Source organism: Myotis nattereri (genome assembly GCF_964212035.1).
Source record: "Myotis nattereri genome assembly, chromosome: 1".
Classification (NCBI taxonomy): Eukaryota; Metazoa; Chordata; class Mammalia; order Chiroptera; family Vespertilionidae; genus Myotis; species Myotis nattereri.
The window spans coordinates 111004773-111023973 of NC_138075.1; the positions used below are offsets into that span (position 1 = coordinate 111004773).

At 46.6% G+C, this 19201-nt stretch overlaps 1 protein-coding gene across 1 annotated transcript; it reads left to right on the top strand.

Moving 5' to 3' along the window:
• Nucleotides 1-164: 164 nt before the first annotated feature.
• On the top strand, nt 165-18250 carry STOML1 (stomatin like 1; the record flags this gene model as incomplete). Its single annotated transcript, XM_081101727.1, is given in 14 exon segments — nt 165-205; nt 1329-1417; nt 1420-1449; nt 2730-2787; nt 2789-2840; nt 3840-3924; nt 3927-3988; nt 4304-4313; nt 4316-4485; nt 16635-16738; nt 16740-16806; nt 17244-17338; nt 17340-17463; nt 18191-18250. Coding segments are annotated over 14 exon segments (1047 nt in total).
• Nucleotides 18251-19201: the final 951 nt, after the last annotated feature.

Sequence of the window (19201 nt, forward strand, 5' to 3'; positions counted from 1 at the left end):
GGCCTGATCTAGGATAGTGGCTGTGGGATGCAAGGGGGACTTGAGTCAGAGACACTGGGAGGGCACTGAGTGCAGATGAGGAGAACAGGATGATGCCTTGGCTCACAGCTGGAAAGGCTGGTAAATTTTAGGCAGTGGGGGATGGGGGAAGCTGGTGACAGGGTATGAAGAGGGCCAGCAGAGAAGTGTGCCAGACCCCCAGTTGGTGAGGGGAGAAAGTACAACTCCAGGTAAGCCTCCCTGAGCCAGTACCCTTAGCTCTAACCTTCAAACCATCCCAACCACTGTGTACCCATTCTATGCTGTTCCAGCTTGGAACAGAATAGGAGGGGTGGTGACAGGGCTTTGCTCTTGTAAAGGCTTGTAGTCTGAAGGCATGTATGGAAGGGAAGTGGGAGAGGCTTCAGGAGCCTGCCCTACCTTCCAACCCCATCAGTGCCCCTAGGGTTTTAGAATCAGGCCATCAAACTAGAAAAACCAAAGATGGTGAGCAGCTATCCGCAGAAGGGACCTGGAACTGGGCTATTGCTGAGGGGCTGAGGGGCATAAGGAGGCAACTAGCATGTGGCTGTGACAAGGAAAATTTTATTAATCTCTGTTCATTTTGGAAGACAGCTTGCCTCAATGCCCTATTAGAAGTTAATGCTTCTCAGAATAAACTCCCCATTTGCATTTGGGTTTTCTCAAACCATGAAGAGACAAGTTACCTCTGGGTGACTGGATCAAGAGATATGCTCTTTCTGGACTTAAGGACTGAGAATCTCACTTCTAGATGCTTTGGAGGGTCTGCCCCATCATAACTGTGTGCTAACTCCTCCTTCCTGAGGTCCGCACATGAAATTTTTCTGTTCTTGTGCCAAAGTTCAGGTTCTCCCGCTCCACTTTAACCACAGTGAGCTAGTCAACAAATAAGTACTGAGATCCACTCTGTGCCAGATCCTGCTTGTTGGGCTGTGGGTACACAAAGTGGAGTAATTTGCTGATTATGCCCTGGAGAAACGTTAATTCCAGATAAGCCTCCACTCCCTTCCCGGCATACACACCCCAGTATTTGAGTTTGGAGAGGGAACGGTACAATTTCCTTGATTCTGAATAAGATTCGGCTCCTGAAAAATCCCTTTCAAAGCCAGCGTCCCTCCTGATCCTTTTCCAAAGCCGAGGGGTAGCAAGCAGGAGGAGGCAAGGCCCACCTTTCCTCCCAGCCCCGCGTCCGCAGTTCGGTCCTCCTAGCGCAGGTGGCGCTGTGCGACTCCCGAGAAGCCGGGAGGCGCGGGGCGGAGGCCGGCAGACCACTTCCGGCGCTGGCTGTTTGGAACCCTGCCCCTCAGGTGTGGGTACCCGGCGCTGCCCTTGGGGGACGTGGACTCGTTCCCGCAGTCGGACTTCGGCTTCCTGGGCTCCCAGAGGGCCGCTTGTTCCGGGAGCGGGGCGGCGTGGGGCCGGGGGCTGGTGAGTGGCCGTCCAGCGCAGAGGGACCCGGGGGACCCGGCCGGCATCCCCAGGCCCGAGCTCTGTGCCTGTCAGAAGTCGGCTGGTCTGGCGTAGTCGCTCCCAAAGAGGAGGGAGCGAGGGGAAACCCTACGTGGAGAGGGGCCTGTACCGGACGCTGGGATGCTGGCGCCGATCCACCCTTCTGGGGCTTCGGGGCTGCAGCCTCAGTTCTCGTCGTCCAAGGAGCCTCCCTCCGCCCGCCCCATACACCTCACTCCTCCTAGGCTCAGCCCGTTAGGCCTCGGCTGAGGTTTCAAGGTCCCATTTTGACGAGAAAGAAACCAAGGTCTAGGCATAGAAGATCATCTGCTCGCCAAGGGCACTTGGCTGCCAAGAAGTGGCAGAATCCCCTCTGCCCCCTCGCACCTCTAGATTCCCTGAGCGTGAGCACCTCTCTGTTTCCTGGTGGAGGGACACAGGCCAAAAAAGGCCCTCAGCTGCCTGTGTGTCAACTCCGGCCCTGTCTTGCTCCAAAGCCTTGAATCCCACATTTCAGATCTCACATTCCTCAGCCTGACAACCAAACACTGAAGGATTTGGTCCCTCACTAACCTTCCTGTAATGACAGCTGCCCCATCCAAGGGTTCCTTTTCTGCAGGGGCCATGAGGTGAGCCTCATTTCCTAGTTCCTCTCTCCCCACCTCCCACCCGAAGCTCTTCAACTAAAGCATGTATTTGACGGCCCTTAGGGGGTAAAGAATTGTGAGCTAGGAAAGAACATCTTAGTCCTCACCTATGGCTCTTATTGATTGGTGAGCCGTTAATTCCTTATCCCTTTAGGCAAAAGGACTCCTTGAAAGCACACCTTTGGGGCTTATGATAGAGGAGGGATGGGTTATGCCAGCAGCATTCAGTCCAACCCAACCTGTGTTTTCAGATTCCCATCCACTCCTGGCTCTGTACCAAGTTAAAATAAATTAGACAAGAAGATTGATTCCTGCTCAGCCCAATAAGGAGGGCATCACATGGTTTTGCTTCTCCGATCCAATGACCGTTGTCCAGGAGAGAAAGCCTTGTGAAGGCTGGACTTGGGAGAGATTAGTTTTGATGTGTGGGAAGAGGGAACAATCCTTAATTAGGACCTACCCAAAGATATGGGAGTATTAGGCAAGGAGGCAGACAGAGCTCTGAGAAGGAAGGGAGGTGGGCAAAAGGTACACTTGACCATGTTCACTGTGCCTGCAGCTGTCCGGCCTGCCAATTGGTGTTCCTTGACTGGCTTTGTGCTCTTGCCTCAGATGTATCACACACCTGGTCTTCCTGCCTCTGCCACAGTCTCATCAGTTTCCTGGGGTTTGCTGCTGGTCACCTTCCCCATTTCTGGATGGTTTGCCCTGGAGCGCCCCAGGGTGGTTGGGTCATACTGAGCATTGATGGATGAACTTTTTGTCCTCTGTCTCCTTCCCTTAAGTATATTATCACTTCTGTGAAATGGGCTGGGCCAGGACACATCTTTCAGTTGAGGAAACTGAGGCTCATATTTGTCCAAAGTTATACAGGAACCAAACTCCCAAGTCCTGGGTTCTGGACAATAGTGTTAAGGTGCATACTGATATCTTTGCCAAACCTGCCTGCCTTTGGATTAGGCTAAATTGGAACTGGAAAACACTAAAATTGGCCCCAGAGATAACGAGTGAAAGGAATTTAGGCCTTGTTTCCACAGGGGGTATCTGCAGGTGGGAAAGGGATGAACTGCAGTTGAGGATCACGCCTGAAAGCCACAGTGAAGTGGAAGCCAAGCAGGCCTGGCTCTTTGTGCAGCCCTAGGCCATGGCCAACTTTTCTAGAAAGACTTTGAGTTTGGTGTAGTCTGGAAGGAAGTCCTTAGAAAGTCCTAAAGCTGCCATTGAAGCAAATACTGTGACCTTGGGCAAGTCACTTTGCCTCTCTGGGCCTTCATTTCTCAATGTGGATATATTTACTTCTTTGAGGACTCCAGCACCTGAAGTTGGCAAAGCCCTTTGCTTAGGGTTGCTGGTGGAGCAGCCCAGAATTTGATCCTAACTAATTCAAGGACAGACAGTTTTCTGGTTTGAGTCACATCTGGCTTCAGACCACAGAAAAGAAAAGTTTCTCTGAGGATCAAGTTAATACAGTGTGGTAGTGGAGAGCATGGCTTCTGGAGTCATTCAGAGCTGCATTCAGATCTTGCCTATTTCAGTTGGGGACTGTGATTTTTGAGCAAGTCACTTAACCCCTCAGAGCCTTGGTTTTCTCATGTAAACACAGTTTAAGGATACCTGACATTGCCCAGGGCAAGGGGGGGAGAGATGAGGGAGGGCCCTGGGCAGACATCAGTGCCAATCTGGGCTTACCACACTCAACCCTTCCTTTGCCATTGTGAACAGATTGTGCCCACCTATGATCAGATGATCGTGTTTCTATTGGGCTGGATCCTTACCCCTCAAGAGCCTGGCATGGTTTTCCTCCTGCCTTCATTGACTTCTTTCAGAGGGTGGATCTGAGGACACGAGCTTTCAATGTCCCTCCCTGCAAGGTGAGGGGCTTCTTGGCTCTCCTGGACAGAGAGAATGGGAGCTGTGCAGAGTGTATCCTGGGTGCCAGTAACTTGGCCTATGAGGAGCCATCAGAGGTAGGAGGAGGGGATAGGGAGGAGAGCAGAAAATCGAGGCTAGAGGCTGGGAGCCCATTCTTGCTCCAAATACCTAACCCCATATACTTGAGGACACCATTTTGTCCATGAGGCTCTAGTGACCAGGTAGGTGGATCAAGCTGGGTGGTCTCAGTGGGCCTGATCTCCCTGCAGCTTCAGCCCCTTGAAAGTCTCCTCTTTCATGCCCCCTGCCCCCAGTCTAAGAATGGGGTGTGCTGTCTGTGGGGGCCAATGTCCAGTTTAGGGCTCCAGTATTGTCAGTGATGACTGTGAAGGACCAGAACACAGCCATAGCCCAGAATGCCATGACCAAGGCCCTGCTCAAGAGGCCTCTGCAGGCAATCCAGATGGAAAAGCTCAAGATCAGCAACCAGCTCTTGGTAGGCAGCACTTCACAGGGCAGAATTCAGTGGCTGGCACCTGGGCCTCCCTTTGCCCGCGGGACACTGAGCAAAGCAGCAGATCCCTTTAGGCATCAGTCTACCCTATGCATGAAGAGTGTGACAACTTTTGAAGAGCCAGTGGTATGGGTGGGACTATGAGTATGTATGTAGCACTTCATTGTCTATTTACCTATTAATGGACACTTAAGTTACTTCCATACTATAGCTATTGTAAATAATGCTGCAATGAACATAGATATGTATATAACAGTTTGAATTTGTGTGTTGGATTTCTTCAGACACCCAGAACTGGGATTGCTGGGTTATAGAGTAGTTCTATTTTTAGTTTTTTGAGGAATCTCCATACTGTTTTACATAGTGGCTATGTTATATAGGACAAGGGTCTCAAGGTCTGGGTGTTCTTACTAAATGTCGATCTTGCTAAGTGTTAAAATGTAGCACAATATTTTGCAGAAGCAGCTGTACACAGAATGTGCTTGACAAGAACCCTACCATACTAAGTGTAGCCTACTGCAAACAAGAAATCAACATTTAATTAACCAAATCTATCTATATAAAAGGCTAAGTGGCCGACCGTCCAACTGACCAACCACCCGGCCAGTACATATGACACACACTGGCAATTTAGAAATAAATGTTGACTCGTGCATGCGCGATACATATAAAGCTCTCGCTGGCGCCAATTGCATGCGTATGTTTCCATCTGTCATTGTCAATTGTGAATTTGGCTGCTTTTGTTGAAATGATTTGTAATGGATCTATTATTGAAGCTACCTTGGGGACTAGTAAATCTATAGATACTATTAAAAACATATCTAAACACGTGATTCTTTGTCCCCAAAATGAGCATGTTCATAAATTAAATGAAGAAATTTTGGATACACTGGATGGAGATTTTCACACCTATTTGAGTGATGATTCCATCAATTCAATTGATGATGCCGAAAAGGAAAATTTCCCCAGTGAATTTCTTAATAGTATTACTCCTTCAGGAATGCCATGTCATAAATTAAAATTGAAAGTAGGTGCAATCATAATGTTAATGAGAAATATTAATAATAAATGCAGTCTTTGTAATGGTACTAGATTTATTATCAAAAGATTGCAACCTAACATAATCAAAGTTGAAGTATTAACAGGATCTGCAGAAAGAGAGGTTGTTCTGATTCCAAGGATTTGTCCCTGTCTGACACTGGCCTCCCATTTAAATTAATTCAAAGATAGTTTCCCATGATGCCAACATTTGCAATGAATTAATAAATCACAAGGACAAACTCTAGACATAGTAGGAGTATTCCTACTTGAACACATTTTCAGACATGGTCAGCTATATATTGCTTTCTCTCTAGTTCAAAGAGCGTGTGACGTTTAAGTTAAAGCTGTACTAGTAAGTACTTCATCACAAGGGAAATTAGTCAAGCACTCAAAGTATTTTTACTCTTAATGTGGTATACAGGGAGATATTAGAATAAGTTTAATCAATTTACCAGTCATTTTTTTATCACTGTTGTTTTTGTTTTAATATAATTTTTTGTTTTTATATCATGCCTTTGTTGTTATATCATGTTGTTATTGTTTATTTATTGATCAGTTTATACATTATTTTCATATACTAGTACATTTTACTAATTTTCTTTTTTTTTCTTTTTTTTAAATATTTTTTATTGATTAAGATATTACATATGTGTACCCTCTACCCCCCCTCTCCCCGCTCACCCCCTCACCCCCCCGTTGTCCGTGTCCATTGGTTAGGCCTATATGCTTGCATATAAGTCCTTTGGTTGATCTTTCCCCCTTGCCCCCACCCTCCCCTACCTTCCCTCCAAGGCCCGACAGTCCAATCAATGCCTCTCCATCTCTGGATCAGTCCTTGTTCATCAGTTTATGTTGTTCATTATATTCCACAAATAAGTGAGATCTTGTGGTATTTATCCGCTCTCCAGTTCCATCCATGCTGTGGCAAATGGTAAGAGTTCCTTTTTCTTCTTCCTCTTCTTAAAGAATACCTTTCAGCATTTCATATAATGCTGGTTTGGTGGTGATGAACTCCTTTAGCTTTTTCTTATCCGTGAAGCTCTTTATCTGACCTTCCATTCTGAATGATAGCTTTGCTGGATAAAGTAATCTTGGTTGCAGGTTCTTGCTATTCATCTCTTTGAATATTTCTTGCCACTCTCTTCTGGCCTGCATGGTTTCTGTTGAGAAATCAGCTGACAGTCGGATGGGTACTCCCTTGTAGGTAACTGACTGTCTTTCTCTTGCTGCTTTTAAGATTCTCTCTTTATCTTTTGCTCTTGGCATTTTAATTATGATGTGTCTTGGTGTGGTCCTCTTTGGATTCCTTTTGTTTGGGGTTCTCTGCGCTTCCTGGACTTGTAGGTCCATTTCTTTCACCAGGTGGGGGAAGTTTTCTGTCATTATTTCTTCAAAAAGGTTTTCAATATCTTGCCCTCTCTCTCCTTCTGGTACCCCTATAATTCTGATGTTGGTACGCTTGAAGTTGTCCCAGAGGTTCCTTACACTATCTTCATATTTTTTTAATCTCTTTTCTTTTTTCTTTTTCGGTTGGGTATTTTTTGTTTCTTTGCATTTCAAATCTTTGACTTGATTCTTGGGATCCTCTTGTCTGCTGTTGGAGCTCTGTAAAGTATTCTTTATTTCAGTCAGTGTATGCATAATTTCTAATTGGTCCTTTTTCATGACCTCCATGGTCTCACCATACTCCTTGAGGGATTCATTAAATTTATCGGCGGTTTCCATAAAATTCTTGACAAACCTTATAAACGTGGCCTTGAACTCTATATCCAGTTGTCTGGCCTCCTCCGTTTCTGCCAATTGTGACCTGTTTCTTTGTCTCCGCATTTTGGCTGCTTCCCTGTGTTGATAGAGTGGCCTGTGCGCCAGGTGTCCTGTAGGGCCCAGTGGCTCAGCCTCCCCAGTTACCTGGGGTGGACACTCTTGGTGCACTCTTGGTGCCTCGCTTGTTGTAGGATCACTGGGAGGAATTGACCTCCAGGCCAACTGGCTGTGGGAAGCAGCTGTGTCTGAAGTGGGAGAATGGACCCCCTCTGACCACTGGGTACAGTGGCTCCTGGATCTAAGGAGGTGCTAATTCAGCCCCTGCCTGAGGCCACACAGCAGGAACTACGAAGAGGCTCAGCTGTGAAGCAATGCAAGCCGCTGCGGGGCCTTGGGCCTTCTCTTGGAAGTTCCGGGTCTGGCTGGCCAGGCTGCAGTTAGGTAATTATCAGGTTGCAAAGTTCTGGGGCATTCACATGCAAAAGCCTCTGCCGCAGCCCGGGTGGGGCGGGGTCTCAGGGAGTCAAAGGGCATAGAAAGAAGCAATGGCTGATTCTCCGCGCCCGGAGTCGCGCGTCTCAGTGTCCCGGCAATGGCTGCAAGCACCTCCGAGGGAAATCTGCCCCCAAGTTCGCCCGCTGCCGCCTGAGAGAGCAGCCTCTCCCCGTATGAGACCTGGGTCCCCAGAGACTTCCCGGAGCCGGAGATCAGAGCAGTCGGGAGCTTGTGATTCAAAAAGACAGCCGCGTCCTCAGGTACCACCCCCTTTCCGCGCGCGCGAGCCGCCGCCGTACCTCTGCACTCAGCCTCCGCAGCTCCTCTGGCTCTCAGCGTGCTTTTCTTTTCTTCTAGTTGTAGAAATTACACTCAGTCAGCCTTCCTGTTGTTTTGGACGATGTTTGCTCCGTCCTTTGGGCTAATTTTCAATTGTTGTGTGGGGCGACTATTTCCCGGTGTTTATCTATGCCGCCATCTTAGTTTCTCCTTACTAATTTTCTTTCATCTCTGACACTTCTATTATAGACAAAGGGTAAATAGTGATATTACAATATTTCTTCTAATTAATTTTCTTTCAATGTGCATGAATCCATGTACCAGGCCACTAGTAGTATATATAATCAATGGCTAAGCCTCCAATTGGGGAGATAGAGCTTTGGATGTGAATCTCCTGTCTCCTTTACTTGCTGTAAGTAAATAAAACTAAGGATAATCAATGCCCCCCAAGTGGTGAACTCCTTGAGTTAGGTAACAGGTGCACCAATCTGCATACCCAGCAACAGTGCACAGGGTTCCCTTTTCTGGACATCCTCATCAACTTGTTTGTTGATTTATTGATAATAGCCATTTTGACAGGTGATATCTTATTGTGGTTTTCATTTGCATTTCTTTATTAGTGACTTTGACCATCGTTTCATATATTTGTGTCTTCTTTGGAGAAATTATCTATTCAGGTCCTCTGCCCATTTTTTAATTGGATTGTTTTGTGTGTGTGTGTGTGTGTGTGTGTTTGGTGTCAAGTTGTATGTATGAGTTTCTTATGTATTTTGGGTATTAACTCCTTATTGGATGTATCACTGGCAATTATCTTCTCCCATTCAATAGGTTATCTTTTTGTTTTGTTCTAATTATGTGAAACATGCCTTTGGTATTCTGATAAGAATTGCATTGAATCTCTAGATTATTTGGGGTAGTATAGACATTTTAACCATGTTAATTCTTCCTATCCATGAGCACAGTATATGCTTCCATTTATTTATATCTTATTCAGTTTCTTTTTTCAATGTCATAGTACTCCAAGTACAGGTCTTTTACCTTCCTTGGTTAAATTTATTCCTAGGTATTTTATTCTTTCTGATGCAATTGTAAATGTGATTTTCTTTTTTAAATATATTTTTATTGATTTTCAGAGAGGAAGAGAGAGATAGGAACATCAATGGTGAGAGAGAATCACTTATAGGCTGCCTCCTGCATGCCCTCCACTGGAGATTGAGCCCACAACTCAAGCATGTGTCCTTGGCTGGAATCGAACCCAGGACCCTTCAGTCCACAGGCCAACACTCTATCCACTAAGCTAAACAAGTTAGGGCTAGGATTTTCTTAATTTCTCTTTTTGATAGTTTATTATTGGTTTATTAAAATGTAACCAATGCCTGAATATCAGTTTTGTATCCTGCGACTTTACTGAATTCACTTATTCTAATAGGGTTTTTTTGGGGCGGGAGGGGGGGAATCTTATATAGGTTCTCTATATAGTACCATTGTTATGGTAGGCAGCCATCAATCAGAGCCTGGCTGGCCACTTCAGAGAGATGGGCTAGGCCAGGGCTGTGTAAAGGACACTGCCATGGAAATCCAGGGGTGCCCTGCAGACTCCAACCGATAGGGAGGTGGACTGAGAGCTATAGCATCTCTAGGCTTCCTGGTGGTGGATCCTGCAGCACTCTCCCCACTACATAGACAGTCAGGGAGCACCAAGAATCTCCCCCATTGGCTATGATGGCTCTGGGGGAGGTTCTTACTGAAAATTACCAAGCTGCCAAAAAGCTAGAAAGATGAATGAACAGGGCCCCAGTGCTGAAAGCTAGCAAGATAATTGGATAGAAAAAAGCCCTCCCCTCCCTATCCCTGTAAGAACTCTGGGCTTGAGCAGGAAGAGATGGTCTTTGAGACTGGAGTCCACCACTCTCCCAGGTTCTAGCACAGCCGTGGGCAAACTACTGCCCGCGGGCCGGATCCAGCCCGTTTGAAATGAATAAAACTAAAAAAAAAAAAAGACCGTACCCTTTTATGTAATGATGTTTACTTTGAATTTATATTAGTTCACACAAACACTCCATCCATGCTTTTGTTCCGGCCCTCCGGTCCAGTTTAAGAACCCATTGTGGCCCTCGAGTCAAAAAGTTTGCCCACCCCAGTTCTAGCTCCTGGATAAAACCTCTTTCCTTTTGCGCCAAGCTTGGCCTGTCTCACAAGTTTGGCTTTTGGGTGGAACCTGTGTTTTTTGTTACATCTTATCATCTGCAAATAATGACAGTTTTACTTTTCCCTTTCCAATTTGGATGCCCTTCCTTCCTTCCTTCCTTCCTTCCTCCCTTCCTTCCTTCCTTCCTTCCTTCCATCCTTCCTTCTTATCTGATTGTTGTGTTGACTTCCAATACCATATATATATATGGATGGATAGATAGATAGATAGATAGATAGATATCCCTAATATGCAAATTGACCGAACGACAGAAGAACCGAACAACTGCACAACCAGTTGTTATGACGTGTGCTGACCACCAGGGGGCACGCATGGAACATGGCGGGTATTGGCAGCAGGCGGCAGAGCGCGGAACATGGCGGGTGACAACCGCAGTGGAATGGTGGAGCAGGTGAGTGGGGACGCCAGACCAAGGTGGGGTGCGGGTCATTGTCATTAGGGTGAGCCTCTAGTGGTTACTGAAAATTCTTTGCTCCCACGTGCCACGGTCCCACCTGGCACTCACACCTGCAGATGGCACAGGCCCCGCTCGTACCCACTGCCAGCACCAGAGCCGCCACTTGCACCTGCTGCCAGCGCCTGGTGCTGGCTCTGATCGCTCAGCACTGTCAGTGGCGGTGGCAGGAGCAGGGCTGCTGGCAGACAGGGGACCAGGGGGCCACAGCGGGAGGGACCAGGTGGGGGCATGGAGGTGGGCTGAGACCCGCCCCTGTGCCTGCCACAGCCTCGCAGCCCACAGTTTCTTTCAAGGTGCACAAATTCATGTATTGGGCCCTTAGTCCTATATAATAAAAGGCTAATATGCAAATCGACCAAACAGCGGAATGACCAGTCACTATGACGTGCACTGGCCACCAGAGGGCAGATACTCAACACAGAAGCTGCCCCCAGGTGGTCAGTGCACTCCCACAGGGGGAGCACCACTCAGCCAGAAGCCAGGCTCACAGCTGGTGAGCGCAGCGGCAGTAGCGGGAGCCTCTCCTGCCTCTGTGACAGCACTGAGGACCCCTCGGGGGATGTCCAACTGCTGGCTTAGGCCCACTTGCCCCACAGAGGTCTCAGACTGCAAGAGGGTGCAGGCTGGGCTGAGGGAACCCCCTTCTCCCCAGTACACGAATATCATGCACTGGGCCTCTAGTATTGAATAAAAGTGGTGATAGTCTTATTAGAGAATGCTTTTAGCTTTTCCTTAAAGAGTATGATGTTAGCTGTGAGTTTGTTAGATATGGCCTTTATTATACTGAGATGTTTCCTCGATTCCCATTTTGCTGAGGTCTTTTATCATAAATGGATGTTGTCATGTACTTTTTCTACATCTATTAATATGATCATATGATTTTTATCCTTCATTTTATTTATGTAGTGTATCATGTTAATTGATTTGCAGATATTGAACCAGTTTTGGTTCCCAGGAATAAATCAGACTTGATCATGGTATACAATCTTTTTAATATACTGCTGACTTTGATTTGTTAATATTTTATTAAGGATTTTCTATTTCTATTTTCATCAGGGTATTGGTCTATAACTTTTTTGTTCTGTCTTTGGCTTTTGTATTAGGGTAATGCTGGCCTCATAAAATGAGTTTGGGAACCTTCTTTTGGCATAGTTTGAGAAGGAGAGGTGTTAATTCTTCTTTGAATGTTTGGTAAAATTCACCTATGAAGCCATCCAGTCCTGGACTTTTGTTTGTTAGGAGTTTTTTATTTTATTTTATTTATTTTTATTACTGATTTGATTTTGTTAGTAGTTATTGATCTGTTCACAATATCTGTTTCTTGTTGATTTAGCCTTGGGAGATTGTATGTTTCTAGGAATTTATACATTTCCTCTAAGTTGTCCAATTTGTTGGCATGTAGTTGTTCATAATTTTCTTATAATCATTTGTATTTCTGTGATGTCAGTTGTTACTTCTCTTTTATTTCTGATTTTATTTATTGGGTTCTCTTGCCTTTTTTCTTGATGAGCCTGGTTAAAGTTTTATCAACTTTATTTAACTTTTTCTAATTTTTTTAGGTGGAAGGTTAGATTGTTTATTTGAGATTTTTCTTGTTTCTCAAGGTAGGCCTGTATTGCTATGATTTTCCTCTTAGAACTTCATTGGCTTTGTCCCATAGATTTTTGGAGTGTTGTGTTTTTAATTTTATTTGTCTCCAGATATATTTTTATTTCTTTCTTGATCTCATTGTTAATCCATTTATTGTATAATAACATGTTATTTAGCCTCCATGTGTTTGTGTATATTTCAGTTTTCTTCTAATTGATTTCTAGTTTCATACCATTGTGTTTAGAGAAGATACTTGCTATGATTTAAATCTTATTAAATTTATTGAGAGTTGTTTTGTGGCCCAGCACATGGTCTATCCTTGAAAATGTTCCATGTACATTTGAAAAGCATGTAATTCTGCTTCTTTGGGGTGAAATATTCTTAAAATACCCATTAAGTCCATTTGGTCTGATATATCATATAAAGCTATTATTTTCTTGTTGGTTTTCTGTCTGGAAGATCAATCCATTGATGTCAATGGGGTATTAAAGTCCCTTATGATGACTGTACTACTGTAGACCTCTCTCTCTTTATGTCTGCCAATATTTGCTTTAGATATTTAGGGGTTCCCACATTGGGTGTGTAAATGTTTGCAAGGGTTATATCTTCTTACTGGATTGACCCCTTTATCATTATGAAATGTCTCTTTTTGTCTTTGTTGTTTTAAAGTCTATCTAGTCTGTATATCTCTAATATATCAATCCCAGCTTTTTGTTGTTTCTTTGGTATGAAATATCTTTTTTCATCCCTTTCAGTCTGTGTGTGTCTTTGTATCTGAAGTGGGTCTTTTGTAGGCACCATATGCATGGGTCTTGTTTTCTTATCTATTCAGCCACCCTATGTCTTTTGATTGGATCATTTAATCAATTACATTTAAAGTGATTATTGATAGGTATATAGTTATTGCCATTTTATTATTCATATATTTTATCTTTTTTCTTCTTCTTCTTAAATTCAGGAAGCCACCACTTGCCAATACTGTCAGTGCACCAAGGAATGCAGAAGACCAATGGACCTTGGGCATTAGCAGGGCTGATGCTAAGCACTAAGTGTTGAGATAGTGGTGCCTCAAGGCAATTCCCTAACCTGATAATCCTTTTACTTTTTACCAAATTTTACCTTTGATATGCCTGTATGCATTGTTTAAGGGCAAATGTGTATTCAAGTAAATAAATAGCGGACCAGGCCAGGTTTCGGTGTGCCTCTTCAAGAAATAGGTCTCCACCTGGCCCCCAATGCCTTCTAAATTCATATTTCTTGTAAAGTATTTTCATTTGTGCGTCGGCCCCTCTTTCAGATCCTGAACCCTGCCGTGAAGGTTGTGGCACTTAAAGAATTCCCTTTAACCTTTCTTCAAATAATACTGGTTTGGTGGTGATGAATTCCTTTGGCTTTTTCTTGTCTTAGAAACACTTTCTCTCTCCTTTGATTCTAAATGATAGTCCTGCTGGGTAGAATAATCTTGGTTGTAGGTACTTACTTTTAATCACTTCGAATATTTTGTGCTAAATCCCTCCTGGCCTGCAAAGTTTTTGTTGAGAAATCAGCTGATTATCTTCTGGGAGCTCCCTTTTAGGAGCTTTTCTTTTGGTGCTTTTAAGATTCTCTTTTTGTCTTTTACCTTTGGCATTTTAATGTGATGTGTCTTGGTGTGGGCCTCTTTGGGTTCATCTTGTTTGGGACTGTGCCCTTCCTGGATTTGTATGCCTATTTCCTTTGCCAGGTCAGGAAACTTTAATCATTATTTCTTCAAATAGGTTTTCAATTTCTTACTCTTTCTCTTTTCCTTTGGGAACCCCTATAATGCAAATATTTTATGCTTGTTGTTGTCCCAGAGGTTTCTTAAACTATCCTCTTTACAAAAATTTTTTTTTCTTTTTGCTGTGCAGAAAACTGAGAGAGGCAGTCTGGGGGGAGTCAGTCTCACACCAAGATGTTAGAATCATTTACGGCCCATTTCCAAGACACAGTTGGCTGCTGGTAAAGTGGGATCAGTGCCTCTGGTTAAAATGAAATCTCAGGAAAGCCTGCACACCCCCCTAAGCCCTGGTTCAGGTATACATTTCTCATTCTCACTCTCCTTTTCGCCTACACTTCATCTGGAAGGATTAAACATTCCCCACCTCTTACTTGCTAGACTCTCCTTAGCTGCTCCAGGCCAGCTGTTTTACCCCTCAGTGCCTTGGCCCAGCCTCCCACCCTCACCTGTCACTTTCTGCAGCAGGCCTTGCCTCCTAAACCTCAGGAGAAAAAAGTCTAGGACAAGAACTCTTTCATCTTCCTCCAGCATCACCCTTCAAAATCATCGACATCTGTGCTTTTTTGTTTTTTAATCTTCACCCAAGGATGTTTCCATTGATTTTAGAGAGAAGAGAGAAACATCAATTGGTTGCTTCCCACCTGGGTATGTGCCCTGATCGGGAATTGAACCCATCATCTTTCATTGTACAGAATGATTCTCCAACCAACTGAGCCACACCAGCCAGGGCTGTGCTATTTTTCCTGCCATGTTGGAAGCATCTGCTTCCTCTGTCTGAGGTTCATCCTTGCACCAAAAATGCTCTGGCCCAAAACCTGGCTCACTTTATCCATTCATCCTCTCTTCTTGCCTTTCTGCCTCTCTCTCCTTTCCTTCCTTTCCTCCTGTTCTTCGTCTTGGCTTCCCATAGGCTCCTAAGACAGTCGTCACAGTGAACTCCCACTTGCTAATGCAGAGGGCACTTTTCAGTCCTTCCTCTGCTTCACCCGGTGTCAGACTTTGACTCTGTGCACCCATCCTTCTTTTACTCTAGATCAGTCATCTGCTTCCCTGGGCTCCCATTACTCTGCACCCCAGCTTCCTTTTTTCTTCCTGGTCACCCTTGTTACTCCTGCCCTTCAGTTTCCAGGTTTCTGTCAATGTTTTTTTTTTTCTATGACCTCCTGGGAAAGGCTCATTTACCTAGGGCCCTTGCTACCTCTGGACACTAATTATTTACACCACTCTGTGCTAGTCCTACTCTCTCCTGCACCCTGGACCCATTTATCCAACTGCCTATTGGGCAGCTGGCTGTGCCATACACATTAAAGCTTAATGTATTAAAAAAAAGTTATCATCCCTCCCCTACCTACTCCCAATTCTGCGTTGCCTGCTGTGTGCCCTTCTAGACGAATACCCACACTCATGATCCACACCAGAGACCTTGCTGCGACCTTTGTGACGAGGTTCAGGATCTGAAGGAGGGGTGACACACAAATGAAAATGCTATACAATAAAACATGAATTTAGAAGGCATTGGGGGCAGGTGGACCCTCTTTCTTGAAGAGACACACCGAGACTGGGTCCCGTCTGCTTTTTGTTCAGTTTTAGATACACATCTTGCCCTCAGTAAAGCACGGCAAACAAGTAGCAGACAGACCGTCTCAAAGATCAGTAAAGAACAGTAGGGTCCAGTAAACATTTACTTGGAGGCTGTCAGGTCAGGAGATTGCTTCGAGCCACCGCAATCTCCACACGAACAATCGGTTGCTAGCGTCAGCCCTGCTAACTCTCAAGGTCCATCGGCCTCCTGCGTTCCTTTGTGCACGCTCATGACAGTATTGGCAAGCTGTGGCTTCCCACAAACCTGACTCCTCCTCACTGCTTTCTCTGTCGTCACACATCTGGGCAGCTGACTAGCCCAGTAGTTCTCTTTCTCTAGTATCTTGCTGTAGCTTCACATAGTTTACAGAATTGTGCTCCTTCTTGGATATATCTTGGCTCCACAGCCACCTGTCTGCCTGATACCAGATCCACATCATTTCTGTTGGCAATTTGAAACCACGTTCTACTTTGGTCTCTGTGCCTTCACCCTCAGCCCCCTCCAACCCAGTGTCCACATGGCAGCCAAGAGAATCTTTCCAACAAGCAAGTCTGCTCTGTCAACGCCCTGCTAAACGCCTCTCTGGGGCTCCTTGTGCCTCAGAATAAATCCAGGTGAGCAGGAACAGCTACCTCTGATCCCCTCAGCTGTCTCCAGCCTCCCAGCCCACACTTGAGTGTTTAACTAAAGGGAACTCACAATTCCAGAATGCTCCAGCCTCTCCTGTCCGAGCTTGTGCACATTCTGCCCTTCACCTGTATAATTCACTGCCCCATGTCCTCCCTGGTCCTCTCCTGGCTGCTTACTGCCAGTAGCACACAGCTGGATTGTATTGTCCTGTGCCCATGTTCCCAAGCAGAAACTTGTCAAGGGGGTGCCTCGTGAGCCTGCCCAAAGAAGGTGCTCCAGGACGGTGTGCTGAATGAGTTCCATTTATCCCCACACTGTCCTCCAACTGGAGAGCAACAACGTGACCAGGGCCCGGGGGCTTGAGGTGGACCACGTGGAGCTGGCAGTGGAGGCTGTGCTACAGCCACCACAGGACAGTCCGCTGGGCCCAGCTGGACAGTCCCCTCCAGCAGCTGGCTCTCCATTTCTGGGGAGGGGCGTTTACTCACTGGCAGGAGGTACCCTGCCCCGGGGCCAGGTGAGGAGCCTCCTGCAAAGGGTGGGGGGCTCAGCAGGGCACTCAGCTTGGTGTCCAGCACAGGCTGAGCTTTGCTACTTGCTCCCTTAAGCAAGCACCTTTATGCAGTCCATTCTCTGCCTGTCTTTTCAGGCCGCTCCGATTCTGGAGCTGACTAGAACTAAGGCAGTGGGAAGAGCCTAGGTGTCTCTAAGTGCGTGGAGGCCATGGTAGAAAAGAGATCTACATTCAGACTGGAATAGCTTAGAAATAGGGTTGGGAGTTAAGGATGAAAACTTAAGAGTGACTTCTTAGCTGAGTAGTGAGTTGAACACAGACCTGAAGTGGGGGTAAGAGGGAACTATTGCAAAGGTATGGAGGCCACAGTGATCCTGACCTTGGCAGCAAATTGACCTCCCCTCTCTGCCACTTCCCCAGCCTTGTGGACTACCCCCACCAGACATCTTGGAGATGGTGAGCAGAGTTGAGTTGCCTGCCCCTCACGGTGGTGCTAGGCCCAGCTTGAAGCAGCCTGGCCGAGGGACTGCTGACTACTCTGCAGCCCCACCTGGTCAGCCAAGTTCGGGCCTGCTACCAGTTCAGTGTGGTCCTTCCCAGTGACACCCAGAGCATCTACTCCCTGGACCTAACTATAGGTGCAAGTGCCCTCCCTGCCCCCTCCTTGCCACCAAGATTGCTTGTAGCCCCTGCCCTCCACCCTGGGTCCATTTTTATCTTTTTTTAAAAGTGTATTTTTATTGATTTCAGAGAGGAAGAGAGAGGGAGAAAGAAATAGAAACATCAATGATGAGAGAGAATCATTGATCCACTGCCTCCTTCACACCCCACTCTGGGGATTGAGTCCACAATCCAGGCATGTGCCCTGACCAGGAATCGAACGTGAACTCCTGGTAGACACTCACCCACTGAGCCCTGCTGGCTGGGCCCCAGGCCTGCTTTAGATGACCCCTGCTCCTGTCAGCAGTTTAGAGTGAACCCACAGCAATCAGGGGCTCAGGCACCATTTGCAGACGAAGATTATCCAGACCTGTCTCCCTCCCCTGTGCTCATCAGCAGGACAACTCACATAGCCAAGCTTCCTGTACCAAGAACCCTGCACATGCTGTAGGCCTACTGTGTGCCAGGCTTTGTGCTGAGCACTTTTTGCTCATTAGCTCACCTACTTCTCACTGTGTGCCTATCATTTAGGTTGTATCATCATTCCCATTCCCCAGTTTGGAAACTGAGGCTCTGAGCAATTACATAGCCAATAGGATTTGAACCCAGGGTAATAGAACCTGAATGCTTAATCACTACTTTCTACTCCACTCAGTGGGACATGCTAATCGTCTTTTCCCCATTGCATGTCTATCCCCCTACTCAAGCTGAAGGGCAACCTAGCAATGGCCATGAAACTGGAGGCTGTTCTTAGGGCCCTGAGGTAGCCTTGGCTGACCATCCACAGCCCAGCCTAAGCCTGGCACCAAGCCAGAGGGGCATCTTGGAGGAAGAGGCATTGGCACTACACCTCAGATTACTGAGGCCCTGAGAAGGTTCAGGCCCAGTCAGTTGCCAATGAATGGAGGCTGGGAGACACTGGCAGCAGGGCGAGGCTGAGTCAGGGCCCTCTGACCCACAGTGGCTCTCTGGACAAGCCTTTGCTCATCACAATCCCCTGCTGAATAACCACCCTGAGGTCGGTACACAGCACCATGACAGGAGAGCCAGGCCTGCTCTGTGGTGCTGGCTGGCTGACTGGAGAGGCAGGGCCCACAGAAACAGCCTGGCAGCAGCTGATTTGACCCCAGTATGAGGGAGCAAAGCATGTGGCTCAGGCTCCCAGCTCCAGAGTGTGTGTGTATGTGTGTTTGGGACAAGGTGGGGGGGGGATCAGAGAGGTTGGGGGATGGAGGAGGAGGTGGCCACCAAGGAGAGGTCACTGCTGGAGGAATCTGGGGGTCAGGCAGGTCCCAACTTCCAGATTACAATTCTGATCCAGGCCAGTGGGGTGAGGTGAGAAAGAGTGGGTCCTGCTTCTCTGGCCAGGGCATGAGACCTCTTGACTCTGACTCTCTGACTTGTCCAACAGCTCTGTCTTGCATGCCTGATGGGCCAGGCTGGGGCCTAGGGCAGCATGAAGGGGAGCCCTACCCTTCCTGTGGTTCTTAGCAGAGGTTCGAAAACTCAAACAAATGTGTTTACCATGTACTGGAGAGCAGTGGGGTTTGGGGATGGATGGTCCCCAATGTCCCTAGTGTCTGCAGCCAGGGACCAGAGCCCTGAAGGCTGACACAAGCCCTCATGATGCTCTAAATCACCCACAGATCTCCTTTCTGCTGAGGGATCTCAAAGCCCTGGGGCAGGAGTGGGCACTCTGTTCCTCTTGAGAGTCAGTA